The sequence below is a fragment of the Pan troglodytes genome, chromosome 2 (genome assembly GCF_028858775.2).
Source record: "Pan troglodytes isolate AG18354 chromosome 2, NHGRI_mPanTro3-v2.0_pri, whole genome shotgun sequence".
Lineage (NCBI taxonomy): Eukaryota > Metazoa > Chordata > Mammalia > Primates > Hominidae > Pan > Pan troglodytes.
In genome coordinates, this window is record NC_086015.1 from 143,147,744 (window position 1) to 143,170,427 (window position 22,684).

General features: G+C 45.6%; 1 protein-coding gene across 1 annotated transcript in view; it reads left to right on the forward strand.

Annotated features, from left to right (window-relative positions):
* Nucleotides 1-2,488: 2,488 nt before the first annotated feature.
* Nucleotides 2,489-22,684, forward strand: part of CLSTN2 (calsyntenin 2) — a 639,289-nt gene continuing 619,093 nt past the window's right edge. The window contains exon 1 of the mRNA XM_526327.8: nucleotides 2,489-2,787. Coding sequence (XP_526327.5) covers nucleotides 2,679-2,787 — 109 coding nt within the window. The 5' untranslated portion in view covers nucleotides 2,489-2,678. The remainder of the gene's footprint in view (nucleotides 2,788-22,684) is intronic.

A 22,684-nucleotide genomic window follows, 5' to 3' on the forward strand; every position in this document is an offset into this window, starting at 1 on the left:
ATTGTGGAAGTCAGTGTGGCGATTCCTCAGGGATCTAGAACTAGAAATACCATTTGACCCAGCCATCCCATTACTGGGTATATACCCAAATGACTATAAATCATGCTGCTATAAAGACACATGCACACGTATGTTTATTGCGGCATTATTCACAATAGCAAAGACTTGGAACCAACCCAAATGTCCAACAATGATAGACTGGATTAAGAAAATGTGGCACATATACACCATGGAATACTATGCAGCCATAAAAAATGATGAGTTCATATCCTTTGTAGGGACATGGATGAAATTGGAAACCATCATTCTCAGTAAACTATCGCAAGAACAAAAAACCAAACACCGCATATTCTCACTCATAGGTGGGAATTGAACAATGAGATCACATGGACACAGGAAGGGGAATACCATACTCTGGGGACTGTGGTGGGGAGGGGGGAGGGGGGAGGGATAGCATTGGGAGATATACCTAATGCTAGATGACGAGTTAGTGGGTGCAGCGCACCAGCATGGCACATGTATACATATGTAACTAACCTGCACAATGTGCACATGTACCCTAAAACTTAAAATATAATAAAAAATAAAAATAAAAAAAATAAAAAAATGAAAAATAAAAAATACAAAAAAAAGAAAAAAATGAAGGGAGGAGGGCAGATATGTAGTTGGGTGGAGCATAAATGGAAGAAAATGAGACAAATTTACATTTCTCTTCTATTTTCTGGCTTTTTTATTTTCCCTGGGTCAGCTACCACCTTTCCATGCCGTCTTTTCTAGATTCTGAAACCAACATCTGACAAAGGCAAGGTCCTGGTGTTGGCCTGGAACATTTACTAGATTTTTGACCCTGAACAAGGAAGCTACCTAACTTCTCTGAGCCTCTATTTCATCATGTGTGAAATGAGAATAATAGCGCACATGTTGATTTGTGGGCTAAAGGAGACCTGAAGGTAAAGAGCCCCACATGGGTCTGAGCCCCATGCAGCCACCATGATTCACTGCTGTCCCCAAGCACATCCTGGTGCCTGAAATCCTGAAGAGTTGGCTTTCACCACTGCAGAGGCTCTGAGTGAGCTGCCGGGGCAGCAGAGGGAGGCTGAGCTGCAGGAGTGCTGTTAATGGATTTTATGGCTTTGTTGAGTACCTCAAACTACAGTTATTAATTAGAGGATGCTGTTTAGGCACTCTTGAAATATACACATTTTGTTAATTGATTTGTATAGGCTCATAGCTAGCAACATAAAGAATGTGCAGGACCATAACACTTACAAGGGATTGTAATTGCCTTTGCTGCCCTCTCTGGCTCCCCAAGCAGGGAACAAAAGCTTTGAGGATAGGACCCACTCTCTCCTCTGTCTTTGGATCTCCAACGACTAATCCAGTGCTCACTGTCAGGGTGATACAGCCTGTCTAGATGCTCAGCAAACGTCTTGAATCAATGACTAAATAAATAATGTTGTTTGTTTCTATATTTCCATATCTACTTTATTTCCAAACTATTCCTTATAAACCCTGCATTGTGTGTGATGTTGGCATTTCATTTAGGTAAATATGGTCAAGGATTTATTCTGAGTCCTTACCGTTTTTTTTTTTTTTTTTGTGAGTACCTTTGTAATTTTTTCACGGCCTAGAGATGGTTGAGGATGCAAAGATATGCACTGGCTCCTGCACTCAGGGAACTGACAATACTCCATGGCACGAGATTTTACAAGGCATGACGTCAAGTAGCCTGTTCTTAGAGATGCGGAGTGACAACATAAAGGTGGCAACTTCTTGCATGGCACCATACAGCAGGGAATTTTAAGTTTGACACCCCGCCCCCGCCACTGCAGCCTCAGCAGGCCCAGCACCCCAAGTTTTCTGATCTAGCTGTTCTATCAGCCTCTAAGAGCCGCGGCTGCCCCTGCTTCTCGGAGATGACGTGGAGCCCGGCCATTGCCATCCAGGTCCAAGGCTATCTACTCTGCCCGACAACCCCTAGCACCACTAGGCGCTGCTCTAGTGTGCGCCTGGCGCCCTCCCCAGACCAGTGGACGCAGAACGCCCAGAGACCCAGCCAAGGGCAAGACCCTTAGCGACGCCCGTCAGTCCTCTCCGCCCAGATATCAGTTCAAAGGGCATGGCAGGTCAGGGTCCCTCGCGCCACCCCAGATGACCCTCAGGCCTCGGGTGGCCACTTTCTGGGGGAGCCCTCCCTCCCTTGCGGCAGCTTTTCCGAGAGTCGGAGTGGAGGCGCGGGGCTGGAGGGCTCTCCGGAGCCGCCCACCAGGGTCCTCTGGGGGCCCGGTCCCGACTGGGCAGGGGGACCTGGACAGGGCCCCGGAGCGTGGAGACGGCTGAAGAAAGTTGGGGGTCGGGGCCTTGGGGCGGGGAGCGCGGAACCCGGCGCCGATGCCCGCGTTCATGAATATGCACGAGCCACCTCCCTCCCTCCGTGACGTCACGGGCCGTCCCGGGGTGAGCGCCTGAGCCGCTCCGGGTCCGCGCCAGTGAGCGCGGCTGCTGCCGGCGAGCTAGCGGCGCAGCGGCGGGAACCGGAGGCCGAGCGCCGCGGCGGCAGCGCTAGAAGCGCACCCATCGGGCACGGCGAGGCGGCCCACGGTGCGGCAGGCACCGGGAGGCGAGAGCCGGCGCGGACAGTAGGCGGCGGCTGCAGCTCGTTGGCGGCTGCTGCGAGGATGCTGCCTGGGCGGCTGTGCTGGGTGCCGCTCCTGCTGGCGCTGGGCGTGGGGAGCGGCAGCGGCGGTGGCGGGGACAGCCGGCAGCGCCGCCTCCTCGCGGCTAAAGGTGGGTGCTGGGGAAGTTTGCTCTTCTCCCAGGAGGGAGGCAGGGCAGGCTTGAGGGTGAAAGCGGCAAGGACCTAGGCTCAAGCTGGATTTGCCCACCCTCCCTTGCCGCAGCTTCTCTGGCCTCTGTGCGCCCTGGATCCCCGAAGTCAGTTCCCTGCGCAGCGGACCAGAGAGGTCCACCCGCGGACGTCAGCTCAACCCCTGGGCGGGGTCCGGGGGCTGAGCAGAAGGCGAGGTCTGGGGAGTACGGACAACTTTGAGGGCTGTCTGTGCCGGGGTGGGAGCTCAGTGGGTGAGTTTCGAGCTCTGGCCCAGGGACGGCTAGAGCAGGGCGCTGGCGCGCCGTGGGGACAAGCAGGTGTCTGCTCCTGCCTGGGGGAAGGATCAGCGGCGGTGCTTTCAAGGAGGGAGCCGAGCTGTGACTTGTCTCCCAGCTCGGGGATGGAGTGGAAACTTGTAGGCTCCAGGGAAGGCCCCGCTGACACTCCTCAAGCTCCCCCGGGGCGTCTCTGACTCCCCGGGGAACGTGTACCCTCCGGGTAGGCGGCGGGGTCCGGAAGAACCGCGGGATGTGAGGCTCCCCGCTGCCTTTCCTACTCCGCTCTGACTACCGAGGACCGAGGAGCCTAACCTGGCACCACTCCCCTGCCCACCCTGTTCCTTTGAAGAGCTTGACCTCCCCGCGACTCCCGCCCGGAAGGAAGCTAGATCCAAGTGAACGCCTGGCTCTGTCAGGCGAGCCTGGAAGCCGGCGAACCCCGGACTTTGACAGCTGCCTGGGAGCGCCGGGAGCTCTGGGGTGGGGGGCCGGGTCTGAAACAGGAGGTCACGTGCTTGCAGGGGGTGGGGAGGCGAGGGAAGAGCAGAGCTGGTGGGGAACAGTGGTGGGCTCAGGGGAGGCTGTGGCAGATCCTAGCTGGGGCGCACAGCTTAGTGATAACTTGTTGATTCTCTGCGCTGTTCATAAGTAGGGCTTGCGTTTGGTTTGTGGGCTGTGGCCAAATCCGCCAGGTGACAATGAGGGGTACTTGGTCCCCAAATCCTGCCTGGCAATCATCAGAGGGCGGAGGGGTTTGTGCCTGTCAGAAAATAGATTCCCTGTTAGAGACAGCCTGATTCGGACGCTTGCTTTGAGCTACACTTGACCACCAGCTTAGGGGAGGAAATGCCTATCAGGCTGCATTACTCTTGGAGGATGGGGAGAGCTGGAGGCAGGCAGTTCGCCTTGTCTAGGCTTTAGGAACTGGCCCTCCGATAACTTAGGAGTGATACATTTGAGAAGAACATGGGAGATTATGTTTATCTGTAATTTTTAAATTTTTTGGTGTCATCGTTTTGAAAATATTTTATAAGCAGGCATTCTGTTTCTTTTCAGCATTTTTTTTCTTGGTGTATCCTTGACAGGCAGTTTCTATTTCTAGAAATGAGAAATCTCATGAGAGAAAAACTCGTTATGAAAATATCTCAGAGTGCGGTAAAGAAGTGGCTGATATGAAGGGATCAAGCTGAGAGACTGTTGTTTTGGTGAAGACAAGAATAAAAAACAATGAACTTCCAAACATCTCCCCCCTGCTTTCCCAATATAGACACTTTGTTAAACAGGCAAATTACTTTTTTGGGGGGTGGGGGGGAGGAGATTTCCCATCACTTTGTAGCACAGTAATTGATATAAGCAGATGTCTGCAAACGGGAGTTTGAAGGAGGGTGAGGAGCACACAGCAAGTGCAGAACAGGGAAGAAATCATTTGGGAAGAGGATCTGGTGTGAGTAGTAATAATGCACGGCTGAGTTCTCAGGTCAGAATGGGAAGCTTCATAGAGGTAAGCGAGAAAGAGAAGGAGAGAGATAAAAAAGGAAAAAAAAAAAACCCAGGCTTTCAATGATTCACTTTACGTGGATAATTATGTGCATTTTAACCAACATCCGACTTAGAACATATTCATTTTTTGGTTAAAACGAGGCATTTGTCAGGTCGGGCACGGTGGCTCATGCCTGTAATCCCAGCACTTTGGGAGGCCGAGGCGGGCGGATTGCCTGAGGTTAGGGGTTCGAGACCAGCCTGACCAACATGGAGAAACCCCGTCTCTACTAAAAAAAAAAAAAAAAAAAAATACAAAATTAGCTGGGTGTGGTGACACGTACCTGTAATCCCAGCTACTCGGGAGGCTGAGGCAGGAGAATCACTTGAGCCCGGGAGACAGAGGTTTCAATGAGCCGAGATCGCGCCATTACACTCCAGCCTGGGCAACAAGAATGAAACTCCGTCTCAAAAACAAACAAACAAACAAACAAACAACTAGACGTTTGTTTTTCCAGGGTAAAAAGTTTATTGGCCCTGCAGATTGAGAGTTAACTGTCCGAATTCCCCTTGTTCTCGCTTCTTTCCCCTTCCAACCACTGGGGGGCTGCAAAGAGCTCTGTTTGCTGCTGATTTTTTTTTTTCAAGATAAATGTGTAATATTTGATTACAACAGAGACATTTATTATGACACTTTAGTTAGTATTTACAGGACTGGCTTTCCTTATTACAATGCACTTGCATTTATGTTTCCAAATCATATGATCTCTGAAGAATGTTTGAAATGATAAAGCTGTATGTTTTATGTATAATGCACCCTGCCTCTGACTTTGCCATTTTTAAGGTTCATACCATTGTTATTCCCATCACACACACACAAAAAAATCAGGAAGGCATGTGAAGATTGAACAAAAAACCAGATACTTCTTTCGTACAATTCTGTATTCATGTGTAGAAAAACACTGGGAGTCTGGAGTCAAGCTTTCTGACAGAGTTGAATGCACCCTCCAAACAACTGTCTGGAAGCATGTGCTCCCAGCTTCAGGCTTGTGTAAGATGTTGTGTCTGTGGTGCACAGCTTGTTCTGCCTTTGTGCTTCTTGCTTCTTGCTTTAGGGACTCGAGCAGTTAATCCCTGACAACTACCTGGGGTTTTCACAGAATCACTGTACTTTCAGTGTAGACATATTTCCAATTTCAGAAATCACACAGTGGCCAGGCAATTATAACTCCTTCCCTTCACCCTTACATATTTTGGCGATTCAAAAAAGATAAATACTTCTTGGATTCCATGAAGAGACCAGATCACATGCTCATGTTCTATGAGTAAAGCTGGTAAGGTGTTGTGGACCCAAAGAGTTTCTGGAGGCAGAGAAAGACATGTCTTATCCAAGGGAAGGAAGACAATGCAATCTAGACAACACCTCAAAGTTTGTGCTAAATTTGGCAAAATGTCAGTGGTCCCAAGACCTCAAGGACTTGGTACACAGTCCTTAAGTTCCCAACATCTAGGCATAGAGGTCATTTGGAACAATACTCAAGTATAGACCATCAATTGTTGTAGTGCCCGCCTTGTGTGCTAAGAGCCTGGCTCAGTGCTCTGGTTCTGAGTCAGTAGCAGAAGACCACCCTCCACCCCTCCCACCCCTACCTTTCTTTTTTTTTTAATTTTTATTATTATTATACTTTAAGTTTTAGGGTTGAGGAGCTTCTGTTTTAGTTGGAGAGACAAGATTTTTATGTGAAAATTTTAAGAGAGTGGCAGTGGAGAGAATTTGTCCAAAGTATAGTATTGACTGTGATAGAGACACAGGCAAAGGAGATGGGAGAGCAGAGACAAGGTTTACAAAAGCAGCATGTGGTAATAGGTAAGAAGGAGGATGGAGCAGAATTATAAAAACAGTATGGTGCAATTGTAGTAATTTCAGTGTATGGAGTCCCTCTTTAGTATGTCACAGGCACTGTTGCTAATCCCATTACATGGGCAATCTCTAACTCTTACAACACGTGCAGAGCCAGTGTTAGCCCATTTCACAGATGAAGAAACAAATTCTATGAGAGGGTAAATGAACTTGCCAAGACCTCCAGCTAGAGGGTGTGGCACTGGGATGAGAATAAAAAGGTCACTATACCCAGTGCCCCCTATTTGTCAGATAGTCTTCCCAGTGGTTTTGAAAGCAGGTCTAGGGACCACAAGGAAGCTGAGCTGTTGGCATCTCTGAGTTACCCAGGAGCCCTTGTGGTCCTGCCCACAGAAGAGCACAGTATGAGTGTCTAAGGCTGTTTAAAAGGGCATGCAGTTGAGGTGAGGGAAACGGACCTTGCTCTCACCATGGAGACCAATGTTCTTGCTTAGAGCAGTCACCTCATTCTCTCTCCCACAGATTCAAAAACCATCCTTGAATATTCCAGATTGCACACTGCAGAACTTCCTGCAGGGGCAAAGGTAGTGTGGAATTTTTATGGTGGATTGTTCTAAGTCATCTTTGGGTAAGTAGCAGGTGTCTTCTAGTGGTATAACAGAGTCATTTTTCCAACTGAAGCACAAATGCCAAAAAGCCCTCAGCAATGCATCAGAAAGTGTACTCTGACCTGCTGCCATCCTGAAACGCCTGTGGTTCTTGGACCGGAATGTGCCCTTTACCTCTCTTGGATTCTCTGGGCATCAGGCTAGTAGGTCACCTTCCTCAGCCCAATTTCCACTGTTACTCAAGATTTGGCCTTCCATAAGGAAACTTCCCAGGCTGGTTACTTCTGAGTGACTTGCCTCTCTTTCCTGCATGCCTGTATTTCCTTGTCTGACTCTAGTCCTCAGGGCTCAAAGACCAGTGCTAGAGGCTCATTCTGACTCTCCTGGTATCTCCAGAGCCTGACCTCAAGATATGAGATGAGTAGTATGCAGTGATTTGCTTGGTGAACACACCTGTTTGTAATCCCTAGTGCTGTCATTTCTTGACATAGACAATTTATGTGTTTTCCCTTCTCCTCTATAAAGTAAAATTTGGGCATATGGCCAGAAAAACTTGAGTTCCAAACCTGGCCCTACTGCTTCCTAGTTAGATGATCTTGGACAAGTTAGTTAACCCATCTGAGACTCAGTTTCCTCATCTCTAAAATGGGGATACAGAGATCTACCTTGTAAAATGGTTGTCAGGATAGTGCTTAGAGGGCACTTAGCCCAGTTTGGGGCATGTAAAATTCACTAAATATACAATGACTAATTATTGATCACTTGAACAGTTAGTTTAGTGTCTGAGATTTGGTGAATTTTTTTTTTCTGATCTCTTAGAAATCCAATAGCTTTGTTCATATCTTTTCTCAGCTCAAACTGTTATCCGTTCCTCTGTTTCTCAGTCTCTCTCTGCCTCTCTCTCCTTGTGTGGATATGCACCTGTGTGTAAATATCATATATAAATGTAAATGCACATGCATACACACACATTTGGCTTGACTTGTTTGTAAAAAGACACGCTTTTTTTCACTAGTCTATGGATGTCTTTGAAGCCAGGGCTCCATCTCATTCATCTCAAAGGCCCTGGCACTTAGTGCAGGGCCAGCTCAGAGTAAAGGTCAGCAATATTTGCTATCTAAGTAAATAAACAAGCCTGTCTCCATGTGCTAGTGCCAGAGGTGTGGGAGGTTCTGGTCTCTGGAGGGAGAGCTTATGTGGTGTGATCTGGGTTGTAAGGAAAGATCTCCTGCCCAGTTCATACTTTCCTCCAAGCCCTGCTACCTGAGAAAACAGAAAGGCATACTTTTTTGTTTAAGGTATTGTCAAGCTTTGTGATAATACATGTTTATATGGAATGGGGTAACTGAAGCTATGATATTCAAATAACAGCTTGAAATAGATGATTGTTTTATTAGCTGTTATCTAACCCACCACTAATTGGACCCTGTGGAAATGGTTCCCTGGGAAAGACAGGTTTTGAGGATAGACCATGGGGAGGCCTGAACTGGGGAAGAGCACTGAGCTGAAGATCCTGGAACCATGTAGGACAGAGGATCATGCTCTGAGATTTGGGAAAGAAACAAGCAGGAGGCCAGAGGGAGTACTGGTCAGAGGAGAATGGTTAGAATGAGAGTTAGCCCTTCCAGACATGCACTAGGTCCTGTTCTCTAGCCTTTTCAGCCAATTACTATTTCTCAGCCTCCCGTTATTCTCTGTGAGGGGAACAAAAAGATAAAAGCAAGTTCCAATTATCAAAGAGTTCACACTCTGTCTAGGGCAAACACTGCACATCACACATCACACAAACTATTGCAGAACTTGGTGACTTATGGGAAAATGGTAGATTGTGCATTACAGACCCCCTGAAGCCTTGCAGGAAAGGAAGAAGTTGGCAACAATAGAGGTCAGGAAAGATTTATGGAGAAAGTAAAAGGGATGTTGATGGGTGGGTAGGCATTGGGTAAGCATATGTCAGGGGCAGGGGTTTGCACTGGACAGGTAAATACAAGGTGGTAAGAGTGATTGGCACACAGGCACGAGTGAAGAGGGAGCTCAGCCAGGTCAAATATTATTTCTGCATCAGATTCCAGAGCTAATAAAACAGTGAATGTTTATTGAGTTCATACTATGTGCCAAGCACTATCTTGAAGCACTTCACATATGTCAGTTGGTTTGATCCTCATACCAACCCTATGAAGGAGGTAAATCTACAATCTTATTTTTACAGAGGAGTAAACTGAGTCACTGAGAAGTGAGGTAACTTGCCCAAAGTCTCAGAGCTCAGAGGTGGTGAAACTGGGGTTACAAACTCAGAATACACTGGTAGGCATGGTTTCCCCTCTTCACACAGGCTTACCTATTCAGAATGATGTGATGTCTGCTTGAGGAAGGCTCTGAGTGAGGTCAGAGAGGCTCTGCTGCCCTGGAAGGCATTGCCTTGCTGTCCAAGAATATTTGTTTGGATTTTACTTCAAAATTGCTGAAAGAGTCGGTTTCCCTGAAAGCCTCACTCTCTGACTCACTTCTCCAAGTGAGCAATACCTGTTTCTTCTCATCCAGACAGCTTGAAGCCCTCCTCACCTCCTGTCATGCTTGGCCTCAAGCAGGGGAGGCAGCCATCTGCACTGTATAGTCCCAGATATGTTTGGAGGGGTCTCCTGCACCAGAAAGACTATCCCAGCTGGCTGGCCTTTGTACCGACAGTTCTCCTGATTCAGTTATTCATTTGGGTTAAATATTGCCCTCTTCTGACTCCGTTTCAGGCCAGGATACATACTTTTAAACATATTAGGTGGCTAGATAACAAAGTTGATAAGAAGGGGATGTTGAGAGGTGTGCATGGCAAGAGCGGGAGGGGATCATATAGGAGTAGCAGATACCAGACTGTTGATCGGGCTGCCTTTTCTTCCACTGTCCCGGCAGGATTTTATATATGGCCATTGTATTGTTCTCAGATACCCCTCTTACACATTGGTAAATGCACATTACAGGGCATATAGCAGCAGATCAAAAATCAGGACAAGGGGTCAGACTGTGCGCAGTTGATTGCAATCCAGCACCAGCGAGCCAGTGTGGTGAGCTAGGTGACATCTTGGACCATGGCCACTTGAAGCCCATTTCTTTCACTACTGAGCAGTTTTCTAACTCTAAGGATAGGCAATTTATCTCCAATACTTTCTCAGGATCTTGCTTGTCTCCAGCTCAAGACCCTCTACTCATATCAGTCCTCCCCAGAGATTGGCCAGAGATGCCCCTGATCAATACTTTTTTTCCCTAGCTCACTTTGAGCCTCCTACCCCACCCAAGGCTCACTCAGTATCTGTTTCCTTTAGGATGCCGCAGCCCCATATGTCCCAACCCAAGCTCTCATTTTTCCTCCAAGAATCTACTGCTTCTGCTGTGGCCTCTGGGTGAAAGGTACATCATCCATACATTCACCCAAGCCAGAACCCCCAACAGTCCTCCAGCATGCTTGTCTCTCCACAAATATCACAACCCATCCTTCCTCATGTCTGGTTGATCCTATCATCACCATCTAGAACCTCTCCTCAATTCCCATTGCTTCTTCCTTGTTTAGCATCTTGTGCAAATGAAAGCACTAAATTCTAATTTTGACCCCCTCTCCAACCCTCCCATTATGCTGCTGTCAAGGTGGCAGCATGTATGCCAGTCCCACCAAGCCCGCAAGAAACTCCATCTCAGTCATGAATTCTATCTTTCACCCTCCACGCTGGGGTCTGTAAGGTTTGTAAGAATAGCTTAACACTCTGGAATTGCCTCAGATTTCCTTCCCTCACAGGTTATTACTGCTTGTGATGCCCATTGTCCAAACAGCATGGTGCCTTGAGATCCTGGGGTGTCTACTTCCACAGGCAACAGACGATACCACCAGCATCTAGAATCTAATATTCATGCCACATTCTGTGGTCACTTCCCCAGGGGTGCTATCACCATCTGGGGATGGGAGCTGGAACAGGCTACCGGTTCCCATCCCAGAGGAAATCAGCTCGTCTCAGTTTTAGGGTGGGTGCACAAAAGCCACCCACCTCCAACCTCTCCCATCCCAACCATAACCTCAGTTAGGGGCTCAGGCATTCACAGGGCAAAGGCCAGGACTGGAGGTATCTTCAGAGAACTTCTGCCTTCATCCTTACAACCCAAACCTCCTTCTTAGAACAGGCAGCCATACCCCTTCTGAAAAACCTGTCCAGGGAAGCCCCAGACCTCCCAAAATAGATCCCAAACTCTCCAGCCTGGCGTAAAAGTCTACGATTTTGCCCATCTGGCCTTCTCTACTGTCAGTGAGCTTTCTAGAAATTTCCAAATAGTTAATGCTTTCATCTTTCAAGAACTTACTATGCACCAAGCACTATTCTGACTGCTTTATAGATATTAACTCATTCAGCCTTCCTGACCACCAAGTGAGATGTGCACTCTTATTATCCCCACTTTACAGATGAGGAAACTGAGGCAAGGAAGGTTAAGCTACTTATCCAGTTTACCCAAGTAGTAAAACAGCAGAACTGGGATTTAAATCTAGAAAGTCTAGTTTCAGAGTCCCCCCTTTTATCCAGCCCTGGATGCAAAGTGGAGCCACTTGAGAGAGATTTAAAATAACACCAATGCCCAGAACCCATCCCAGAGATTTTGTTGTAATTGCTCAGGGACAGCACCTGGGAATCTATGTGAAGCTCTCCAGTATTTCTGGTGCCCAGCCAAGACTGAGAACCACTCCAGCAAACTCTATGGCTTCTGCCAACTAAGTGCTACTTCCAGGTGGGGGCTGTGCTCCTCTGTCTTTCACCCACCAGTCCTTTATTTTCTCTGTCAAAGCTCCCATTGCCACCTGTCTCCCAGGGTGGCTGTGAGCCCTTGGAGGGGGAAGTGTCCTGCTCACCTCTGTATGACTGTTGCCCAGCACTGTCCAAGGCCCAGAGCAAATGCTGAGTGTTGAGGGGGTGACTGGTGCTAGGCGCTGCTGCCCACGCTGGCTGCAAATCCTGAAGGGCTCTGTGCCCATGTACCTTCTCCCGTCAGCACTGCTTCCTTCCTTTGGTCATGGGGAGGAGCTGCCCATCAGGCCTTTCCCTTTTAGTTATTTGACTATCTGCCCAAACCAACTTGCAGCATTTGCTCCGTAGTGGTTTAAAATACTCGCTTCTGCACATGAGTCAAGAGAACATTAACCACCTTGAAATGTATTAAACAGTCAGGCCGGCAGATACCAGTGGAATTCTCATTCAGAAAGCTGTCAGTGTTTTTCTCATTGCTTCTGAGAATGCTTAATTGGCTAACATTTGACTTATTTCTATGGAATCACTGCATCAAATTGTCCTGTGAAAATTGCCAGTTAAAAAAAAAAGACATCATTTTTGTGACTTCAGCCACTTTGCATCTCTATGATGTCTGCTGTATTACATAGTTAGGTAAAACTTTGGAGTCTTAATCAAGTCTGACTAGAGAATCACTGTAGAGTATCAAAGAAAGGTCATGGTCTCGGACTCATGTGACCTAGATCCACTGATGAGTTGTGAGGTTCAGGGCAAATCACTCAGCCCCTCTGGGTGTGAGTCTTTATCACATGCAGAAAGGACACAATGGCACCTCCTCTACCCAAGAAAGTTCTAAGTATTCACATGGAAGTGGCTCTGTATGCGTTTTGAAAGGATAAAGCGCTTACAAAAACAAGGTGATCATATTTAAGAAATCTTCGAGACTCAAACCCCAAAACAAAACTCTACGTCTTTCTTTCTTTATACTGTCTTATTAATTTAGTTAATTATATTTTCAGGAGAAGTTTGAATTTAGTGTGAGTCTCTTCCCAGTTCTTTGATGTGTAGCCTGCATGAGTCACACGGCTGGTAGTCACCATGGTTACACAAAAAATGCAGCAGTTGCAGGCCCATAAATTTTCAGGAAGAACCAGTCAAAACTGTTAATATTATGTCAAGTTGATGTGTTGTTTTCCAATTTGCGTGGATAACTGCATTGCAGCAAATTAATTAAAACAGATAAATGTTAATCTAATGCATGTCTCCTTGTAATTAATGAAATATAACCATTACAGAGGTGTTTGATTTATTATTTTAATATATAAAATGCTGAATTCTCCTATAAAGTTAGTTATAGTAATAGGAAAAGCTGACCCATATATAGGATTAAGAAAAATAATCACATTTCTATAAATTAATCACTCTCTAAAAGGATATAGTTCATTAACACTATGGACTGAAAGTGTTGGATGTAAATTAGATTAACCTTTTTAGTGACACTTCCATTTATATTGCACATTCTCTTCAAACTAAAAGCACTTTACATATATTAATTCAATTAACCCTCCCTAGACCCTTGTTAAGTAAGTACATATATCAAAGTTGGAAGGGAGGAGAAATGAAACCCTTCAAAAATACTGAAATCCTGCCCTTAGGATGTATGATTTATGATTTCCTCTGCAGCAGTACAGTTTATCTAGATTTATATGGCTTGAGAACATGGGTACATATCCACGCTTTCTCTCTCATGCTGCCAAGAAACCCTTAACATGTCACTTCATGCCTGAAGCTGGAGATGCTTCTGCCTGAAGCTTAGGCCAGATGCTGTAAGGAAAATTCTGTTTTATTTAATAAAATGTACCCCAGCAACTCTGGGTTTGGTGGTGGACAGGGCATGTCCAAGTGGGTATGGGTGGCCAGACCTTAGTGCCCCATTCAACAACCAGAGGGCCATTGTCCCTTGGTCTTGCTGCTACTCCACCTCTACCCTTTTCACTTGATCATCTGGAGGCTCAGGTCAGACTGCAGCTCTTGAACAAGACCTTGGGATGCTACTGGGAGGAGAAACAAGGATCTGCAGGGAGGTAGGGATGGGCATTAATCTTCCTTAGCTGGGGTCCCTCCTCAGACCTGCCTTGGTGAGGGGCAGAGGGTGCTGCTCCCTCACCTGCTGAGATGGAGGGCAAGGATCAGCCAGAAGAAGACTTCATTCTCCATCCTGCCTAAAAGCCTGTTTCTCAAGGAAAGTTTCCTGAGTGAGGATCTGGGTCTTCTGCTGTAGTGTGTCACTAGGAGTGCCCCATCTTTTATGAGGCCATGACTCTTTGGAGCACTTACCATTATTGCTCAGGCTTCCTGGAGATAACTATGCACCCAGAGAGAGGAAAAGGATGGAAGCAGTCTTGCATTATAAGAACTAGAAGACTCAAGGCAGAGACTACAAACATTTCCTTAGTTTCATTGAATATGTGTTTGGTGACTTGAAGTTCTGAAGGTTCATTTTTCCAACTCTTTCTGCTCCTTAAAGTTCTGAAATGCACAAGCACTCTCCTAGGGGCAGTGTCACACTATATTCCACAAACCAGTCTTCTCTGAAATGGAGTGCATCTCAGATAACAGCCTATCTTTTAGCTGATGGTTCCAAACCTACCAAGGGCAATGGCTAACCCAAAGGAATGAATCACTAATGATAAGGCATGAAATCTAGTGTAGAAAAAACATTTTGGAGTGTTTGGATTCTTCTCCCTGACTCTGCAGTTAGAAAATAACCTGCTCTGGTCCTCCCAGCCAACATGCAAGGACAGTTTAAGCCCACAGTCCTAGAATCTCACCACATTGTACTCTGCCAATACTTATTGGTGCACATCTCTTTGCTGCAAATTGCCCTAGCTTCTCTCCTCTAAGTAGTGCCTTACAGGGATTAATAATCAGGACTTAAAGCCAATAACTAACATGTTATCATTCAGGAAACTCACAAAGATGCTGGAGAGTGAGAAAAAATATTCACTTTTCAGTTCATGATATTTTAAGAGTTTTCTTTTTTCTATGATGCTTTTATTTGTGGGAGAATGGGCCATCATTTGGAGTAGGAAAGAAAGCTAAAATTACTCACAATGAGAGTAAAAAGAATGTCATAGCTAAGACCCCGATTTCACCTTCCTAGATTTATTTTTGTTGTTGTTTTTTCTCCCAAAGGAAAACCAATTATTTTGACTTTATTGTGCTATCATCAGAAATGTCAAGATGGCTGTATCTTGCTTAATTATTAATGTTAGAATTATATTTAAGACTTTTTAGTAATTTACTGTGATTTTAATTAGAAGTCATAAATAAAGCATTTTTATTGCACTTGCATTTTTTTTTCCTTTTTTAACAACTCCTGCCTCCTTTCCATGCCAATCTTCCAGAAATTAAATTCCAGTCTTCCTAGGGAGAAAGAACTCAAGTCAGGGACCAGCCAAGAATCTTCTTAAAACCGTAGCTTTTCCTTCAGTTTTGCTTTTTAAATATTCCACTACTACTTTGTCCCAATGGCCACAGCAACAGAAGAGGAGAATAAACAGAATCGTCACATTAGCCTTTAGCAGTCCTCTTGTCTCACTCTTCCCTTATCTTGCCCTCACCCCTCCAGGATCTTTCTCTGCTTGTCCTTGGTAGCATCAAGGACTGCTTTTGAAGGTAGGGTTTGGCTGCTCCCTGGAAGCCACTCCTTACAATACTACCCATAATGGAGAGAATCATCATCACCCTAGCTTTGCAATTTGTGTTTTCTCAATTCAATGGAAGATGTGAGCAAAAGCATCTTTAGAAAATATTGCTACTTTTTGGGCATGGTGGTGGGTGCCTGTAATCCCAGCTACTCAGGAGGGTGAGGCAGGAGAATCACTTGAATCTGGGAGGCAGAGGTTGCAGTGAGCCAAGATAGCGCCATTGCACTCTGGCTTGGGTGACAGAGCGACTCCATCTCAAGAAAAAAAAGCAAAGAAAAAAAATTGTTACTTTTATTGATCAGAACCAGCCAATCTTGCTAAAGACCAAGGGCTTGCTATGAGCCACCACTTCAAAACAAGTCACCTGTTCTTATATAGGAGGCCATTTGATTGGAAGTGTGAATGAGGTGACTTGCTTTGAAGTGGTGGCTCATAGCAAGTCCTCTGTCTTTAGTACAGTGCTTTTACTCACATTTTCCACTAGCTTGTGGACTGATCTCTCTTTCATCCAGTTCTACATAGCCCTTGGTGGATCTTCCAGATACACACACACAGTCACTCCTGCTCAAAATTCCTCATGTGACTTCACCACTTTCATGATACAGTCCACATTCCTTGGCTTGTCTTAAAAGGCCCATAGTTGGTGCCTACCTGTTCCTGGGCTAGAATTGAAGCTCTGTGTGAGCACAGCCCAGCACCTAGCCCAGTGTCGGAGTGAGCAAATGAGGGAACCCTCTCCACACTTGCCCCTCTCACTTCAGCCCCATCTGCAGGACGACCCAGTTTTCTGCCTGGAGGAGTTTTCCTGTGTTCTGTCTGCTGTGCACACTGCTCTGTCTCCTCCTATGCTTTGTCCTGCCTGGCAGCCTGGCAGGCCTCCCCCACGCTCTCAGCATTTCTGGGAATCCCCTGGGGCACTCCCCTCCCTTCATTGTGTAGCTCCCATATAGAACTCCACAGTGACACTACTCGATTGCATTGTCATTGCTCACCTATCTGCGCCTCACTAGATTGCGTTCCTTCTTCCCAGGTTCTCAGACTCGGTCTAACGCTATGGATGAAGTAGGTGGATGAATGATGGATGGAGCTCCCTGGAACCCAGCTCTTTGCCTTGTGGGGGAATGTAAGGCTGGTGTGTGGAGTTTTCCTTGTCTAATCTTTCTCCTTCATTCCCTGGGATCCCCAGTGTTCATCTCCTCAGTACACACACGTAAGGGCTGGCAGAGCAGGAGGATTAGGAGAGGTCAACATCCCAGGAAGGGCCCTACTGGTTATTGCTGGCATGAGCTCATACAATCAAGATGGGGAGATAGAGCCCAGCTGGGGTTAGGGGCCTTTTGGGTATAAGTTATGGCTGGGGAGCAGAAGCTAGATAGCCCAGGGTCATGAGCCTCTGCGGCAATTTCCAGAGTGTGCACCCTTCCTGGATAATTAATGTAAATTACCTTTGCTGTCAGTGAAGTAGCATAGACATAAGCCCCCACTTTGCTCCATAGCATTGGATACCAAACACGTGGGAGAATATCTTCTGTCACACACTGATGAGAATTTGGTTGTAACCATCGGCTGCTGCAGGTGGATCTGACACTTTCCCATGTCATTCCTTGGGTCCTCCTTGCTCCCATCAGCATTCCCTTAAACCCTAGACTGTACAAGTTTTAAGTGGATAAAGCATGCTCCATTTCCCAAACAGGTCATTAAAAACAATTTGCAATTTGTGATATCAGATGCATGTGTGTGTAGAGGCAAGAAGGAAGTTTTTAATTGGAAAAGCTTTGTCTTCAATTAAAGTGGGATGCTGAATGTGATGAGGCCTGTGGAGTTCTGAGCCCACAGCTAGGGAGGCAGGGCGGCAGGAAGAGGGGCCAACTTTTGGCTGTGCTGAGATTTCCAGGTTGTGTATGTAGTCCACCAAATGAACAAACGGGAGTCTCTCTGAAGACAGAAAATTTACTTTTTTGCTGGGAATCCCTTATGGGAATCCATAAGGATAGGCTGGTTTGGTTCTGAGTGATAAAGCTTTGGCACTCTATATGGGGAAATACCATCTTCCTCAACCAAACCAAAATCCTGAGCTTTTGAGGCTGGTGTTGAGAGGGTCACCTTCTGAGGGACAGTCCCCAGGCACATGGATGAGAGCTAGGATGCTAACAGCCCTGATTCTCTCCTTGAAATTCCCTTTCTTCTAGGGGTAGAGGTTTTTCTCCAAATAATGCTGCCACTCCCTACATGGGCTGAGGTTGAACCAAGAAAGAATAGACCATTTTTTCTGTAACTCTGGCTCTAGTGGAAATAACATTTCCCTTTAGATATCAAGGCTTGAACTTGGACCACACAGGATTTTACTAAAGTTTCAGGATGGATAATGGAAATAAACATAAAGAATCATGAACTTTCAACCCTATCAGAACCAACGGTCCCTTTAAACAACACATATTTTGTAGTGCCCCCATTATTATTTCTGAAATGAAATGTACTGATACTGTTATGCATTTATATAATTTAACAAATCAATATAATGTCTTCACTGAACACAAAGAAATTAGAAGTTAAATAATGTATAATAAAATGATATGTATTTCAACCAATGCTTGGGCCCAACCATACAAAAGGAAGTAGTGAATTAGATGCTTGTTGTCAGTTCGCAGCAATACCACGTGAATCACTGTGAATTCAACAGCTTACAGATGCAATCAGATCTGTGTGTGTTGTATTGGTGATTCAGATGTCATGGACATATTGTGGCGATGTGACTTTTTTAAATGCTGAAAGACTTCTGGCAATATTTTGAATAAGACAAAGCATTCTTTGGCCTCAATTCATAGGATGGTTGTATTCCTGGAAAGCTCAGGGTTTATCAAAGCTACACAAAGAATATCCAGCTGACTCACTTTAATGACACTGGTATAGGAAAGAGAACTGTGGGGCTCTAGATGGTATGCTGGGGGCCATTCAGGCAGAGTGGTGCCTGGATCACCCCTCCACCACACATGCACTCACCATTTCCTGGTTCTAAGAGGTACCCAAGAAGTATCTCATATGTGCTTACAGGCCGAAATTGCCTTAAAGGGTAGACAACTTCTAGAACAGTAAATAGGTCTTTCTAAAGACATTTTTGGGGAAAAGAGGAAAATGTCACCAGCTGGTGGTCAACTGAAAGAGGCCAGGATTTCACAAGGAGATCTTCTGGAGAATAGGGTCTCCCTGGTGGGGGATGCTGGAAGACCACTTGGGGAGCCCATAGATCATGTGCGAGAACATCATTTAGACCAAGCAAAAGGAGGATCACTGCTTTGCCAGTTAAGCATGGGGACATCTCGTGGTCTTTCCCATTGCCTGCTTCTCTACCTGACACAGAAGCACTGTTAGGGGGTGTGCGGGGAGACCACACTGGGCCCAGAGACAATGACCTTTGGATCAGATATAAGATTGAAGTTCAAAAGTGAACTGGACTAAGTCTTCTTAACAAAAAAGAAATGAAAAGCTATGAATTGGGCTGGAATATCTTTAAGGCAGCTACCACCCTTTGGGAAAGAGGAGCTTGACAAAGCATGGTAGGGAGCAAAAATAACATCATTTGATGTTTATAGTCTAGTGGATTAGACTCCAGCAAACTGGCTAGAGTGTTTATTAAGGTCGATACTGATATTTCAGAGATAAAATGCTATTCTCTTGGATAAAAATTATTCCTTAATTTTCTCATGGATAATTTAAAGAGGTGAGGGTTTTTATTTTGTTTTTGTTTTAATCCCTACATGGCTCTTTCATTTTCCCCCTCCTCACATAAGCTTGAAATGTTTCTAAGAGAGAGGCTGGATTGCCTAAGAGAGTTTCAGCAACTTTGAGATGAAAATGCATTTTAATATTTTGATTTAATGGGGAATGGTATAGCCCCTTAATAAGTAGTTCAGTGACATTTGGTAGTTCTGTAATATTTGACTTGGAGTTGAGTTTATAAAAATTTCAGCCCAACAGTAACTTCAGGGCACTAAGGGATGTATGTATTTCTGAAATGAGAAGACCTGGTTGACATTCTGATTCTAAAATCAACACCATTCCTTATGCGTCACCATATTTTCGATTATAATGGATGATGGACTATGAATTTTAAAAACAGCTTCTCTGCAAGCTCCTGCAAAGACCCAGCTTGTGCAATAAAAAGAAGAGCTTGGGAGGGAGAGGAGTGTCCTCGTGCCCACTCTTCTGACTTGACTTACTAAAATGCTTCCTTCTCCGAGACTGCTTTGGTTTTTTGCCCCCTACATTGGTTCCTTGGGAATTTTTTAGAACGTGGAATCTTTTCTAACTTTGTGGGGAATTTTTATCCTGATTTGCTGAAATGGTTGAGCTTAGGAAAGGTAAAGTCCTGTCAGTAAAAACCTGAGGTTTTATGAAATACCTATGATAGCCAGACAAAAGTATGTCTAACAAAAAATTGGGGGAGCAAAACGGATGCCTAGGGCATGGTGTTCTTGCATCTCTTTGCCATTTCAGGATAAATTCAGGCCTTTGCTACCTGTTCATTTCCTATGTCACCGTCGTCTCACCTTCCAAGTAGAAAATACCCTAAATGGATTATATTAAGGTCCCAACATGTCATTCCTAGGCAGTGATTAAGGTCGGGGTTATTCTCAGGGAGCCCCAGGATGCAATGGTTTTGTGGGTACTGGGCTTATGTTTGTTTTTACCAGGAGGTTCAGAAACAGACCTCCCTTCACCAAGGGTGGTCACAAAATCAGGTCTGAAACGGCCCCATATTCTACCCATAGCCAGCTCAGAATGGGGAAGGGCCAGCCCTACCCGCTACCCCACTGTGCTGAACTGGAGGAGTAGAATGGTTGTTGAGTTAGGTGGGACCTGCTAATAGTGGCTTAGAATTTGGGGCTTCCTCCCCAGAGGGAATGTGAGCTTTGGGTTCAACCTCATAGCTGGCCTTGATACCTTCTGGGAAATGCCTTTAATCAGGCTCAATAAAGTACAGGTTGAACAGAGACTAGATAGTCTCTATCATATGGGCAGGGCATATCTGATACAACCACCCTCTATGCCCACACAGATCCTCTCCCCTACAGGATTGAGAAACTACCTATTGGGTACTCTGTTTATTACCTGGGTGATGAAACAATCTGTACACCAAACCCCTGTGACACGCAATTTACTCATGTAACAAACCCAACAAATTCCCCCTGAACCTCTAGGGAAGAGGGTATTTGCAGGCATAGAGGGTGGTTGTAGCTGTCAGTGCTGTGCCTGTATCCCCTCTGCTCATGCCTTTTTCATGCAGGTAGGCCTGACTTCCAGCAGCACCTGTGGTCTCTCCCTGGCCCCTAGACCCCTCTGTGCTTGCCAAGTGTGGCAGGTCAGTAGTCAGAGGGAATTAATGCCTTTGGGAACTGTCCTTACCAATGACTCACAGGCATTGATGGAGCAGCATTCCAACTCCCCCTTCCCTCTCCCTCAGGTGGGAGGATGACTGAGGTATTTTACCCAGTGTCTGGGCATCTCCAAGAGGATTAAGCTCCAGTTTTGCCCACACTGGTAACTTGCTTCTAGCCTTTACTGGCTTTCTTCCCTTCCTGAGTCACTTCTCCACTCCCCTACTGGTATTTCCTGAGACCACCTCCTACACACACCTTTGCTCAAATCCTTGCCTCAGGGCCTGCTTTTGATGGAGCTCAAACTAAGAGGGAACAAACAAGAGAAGGGCTGTGTGTGTCTGTGTGTGTGTGTGTGTGTGTGTGTGTGTGTGTGTGTGTGTTGGCTTTTTTCCCCTTCTAACTTTTATTTTGGGTTCAGGGGGAACATGTTGGGTTTGTTATATGGGTAAATTGCATGTCACAGGGGTTTGGTGTATAAATTGTTTCATCACCCAGGTAATAAGCAGAGTACCTGATAGGTAGTTCCTTGATCTTCATCCCCCTCCAACCCTCCATCCTCAAGTTGGCCCCTGTTGTTTCCTAAGAGAAAATATTTTGTAGTAGAGTACTTGACACTCCTCTGCATCTACCTATACAGTAAATCTATTTCAGGCTATCAATTCTGGGATTCCTTTGGGCATCCAGTCAGACTTGCTGGCCAGCTGTGAGGTTTGTGGGGCATTTGGAGAATACTGTGTAGTCATTGAACTCTCAGCGCTTGTGTGCAGCACTTAAACTTGTCTTCACATCCATCTGGGGCTAGGAGACTTTGCTAGAATAAGCTGTGCTGTGTTCTGCAGCTGAGGCAGGCACTGAGCCTGGCAGTGGTGGTGATTTTTCCTCTGGGCTCAGGACTCTGAAGGCTGCTTGAGGGCAGGGTTGCCCTAGCTCTTTTCCCAAGATCTGGGGTATGGCAGTCACCTACCCTTTGGAGGTGAAATGACTTGAATTAAGTTGAGTGCCTGCAGCCTACATAACCCAAGTGTCTGGGGGAACATCTGGCACCTCCGATCACAGCCAGATTTCTCGAGTGTCTATTTTCAGTATTTTCCCAGAGCACCTATAAGTGGATTTGCAAAGCACTTACCTCTGTCTTCACCACTTCCTTTGATGGTGTGGAACAGCTGGCAGAACTAAAAATCCTTCCCCTATATCCACCATAGCTTGTGCATAGGTCTAAATTACTATGGCATTTCAGGTATTTCAGGTAAGACAATGAAAAATCTGATTGATACAAATTCTGCGTTTCTCTAAGAGACTTAGTGCACCGAGCCATTGTCAGCTGAGCAGTTTGATGTGAATTAGTCCATTAGCTTAGACACATGGCCCAGCTTAAATGGATGGGATTTAGTATCTTTTACTTTTTTGACAGCCAAATAACTTTATTTCAGTGAGGAGAGTGTTAGCATATATAACATATATATTAAATATAGCATATATGTTGCTATATATACACACATATATACACATACATGTATATATGGCAATATTGCTATATATATATATATATATATATATATATATATATATGTATATGGCAATTCCACTCACTGAAGTATAACATCTGATTTATTTGGAAAGTTCTCTTAATTCTGGGTGGCTGACCCGTGCATTGTGTGTGAGTAGTGTATGAATCCTCACAATGCCACTGAGAAGCTACAGGATGTTGGATAAATTGCATAACTCCTCTGTGACTCAGATTTCTCATCTCCAAAATGGGTATATTAAACTCTAGCTCAAGAGGCTG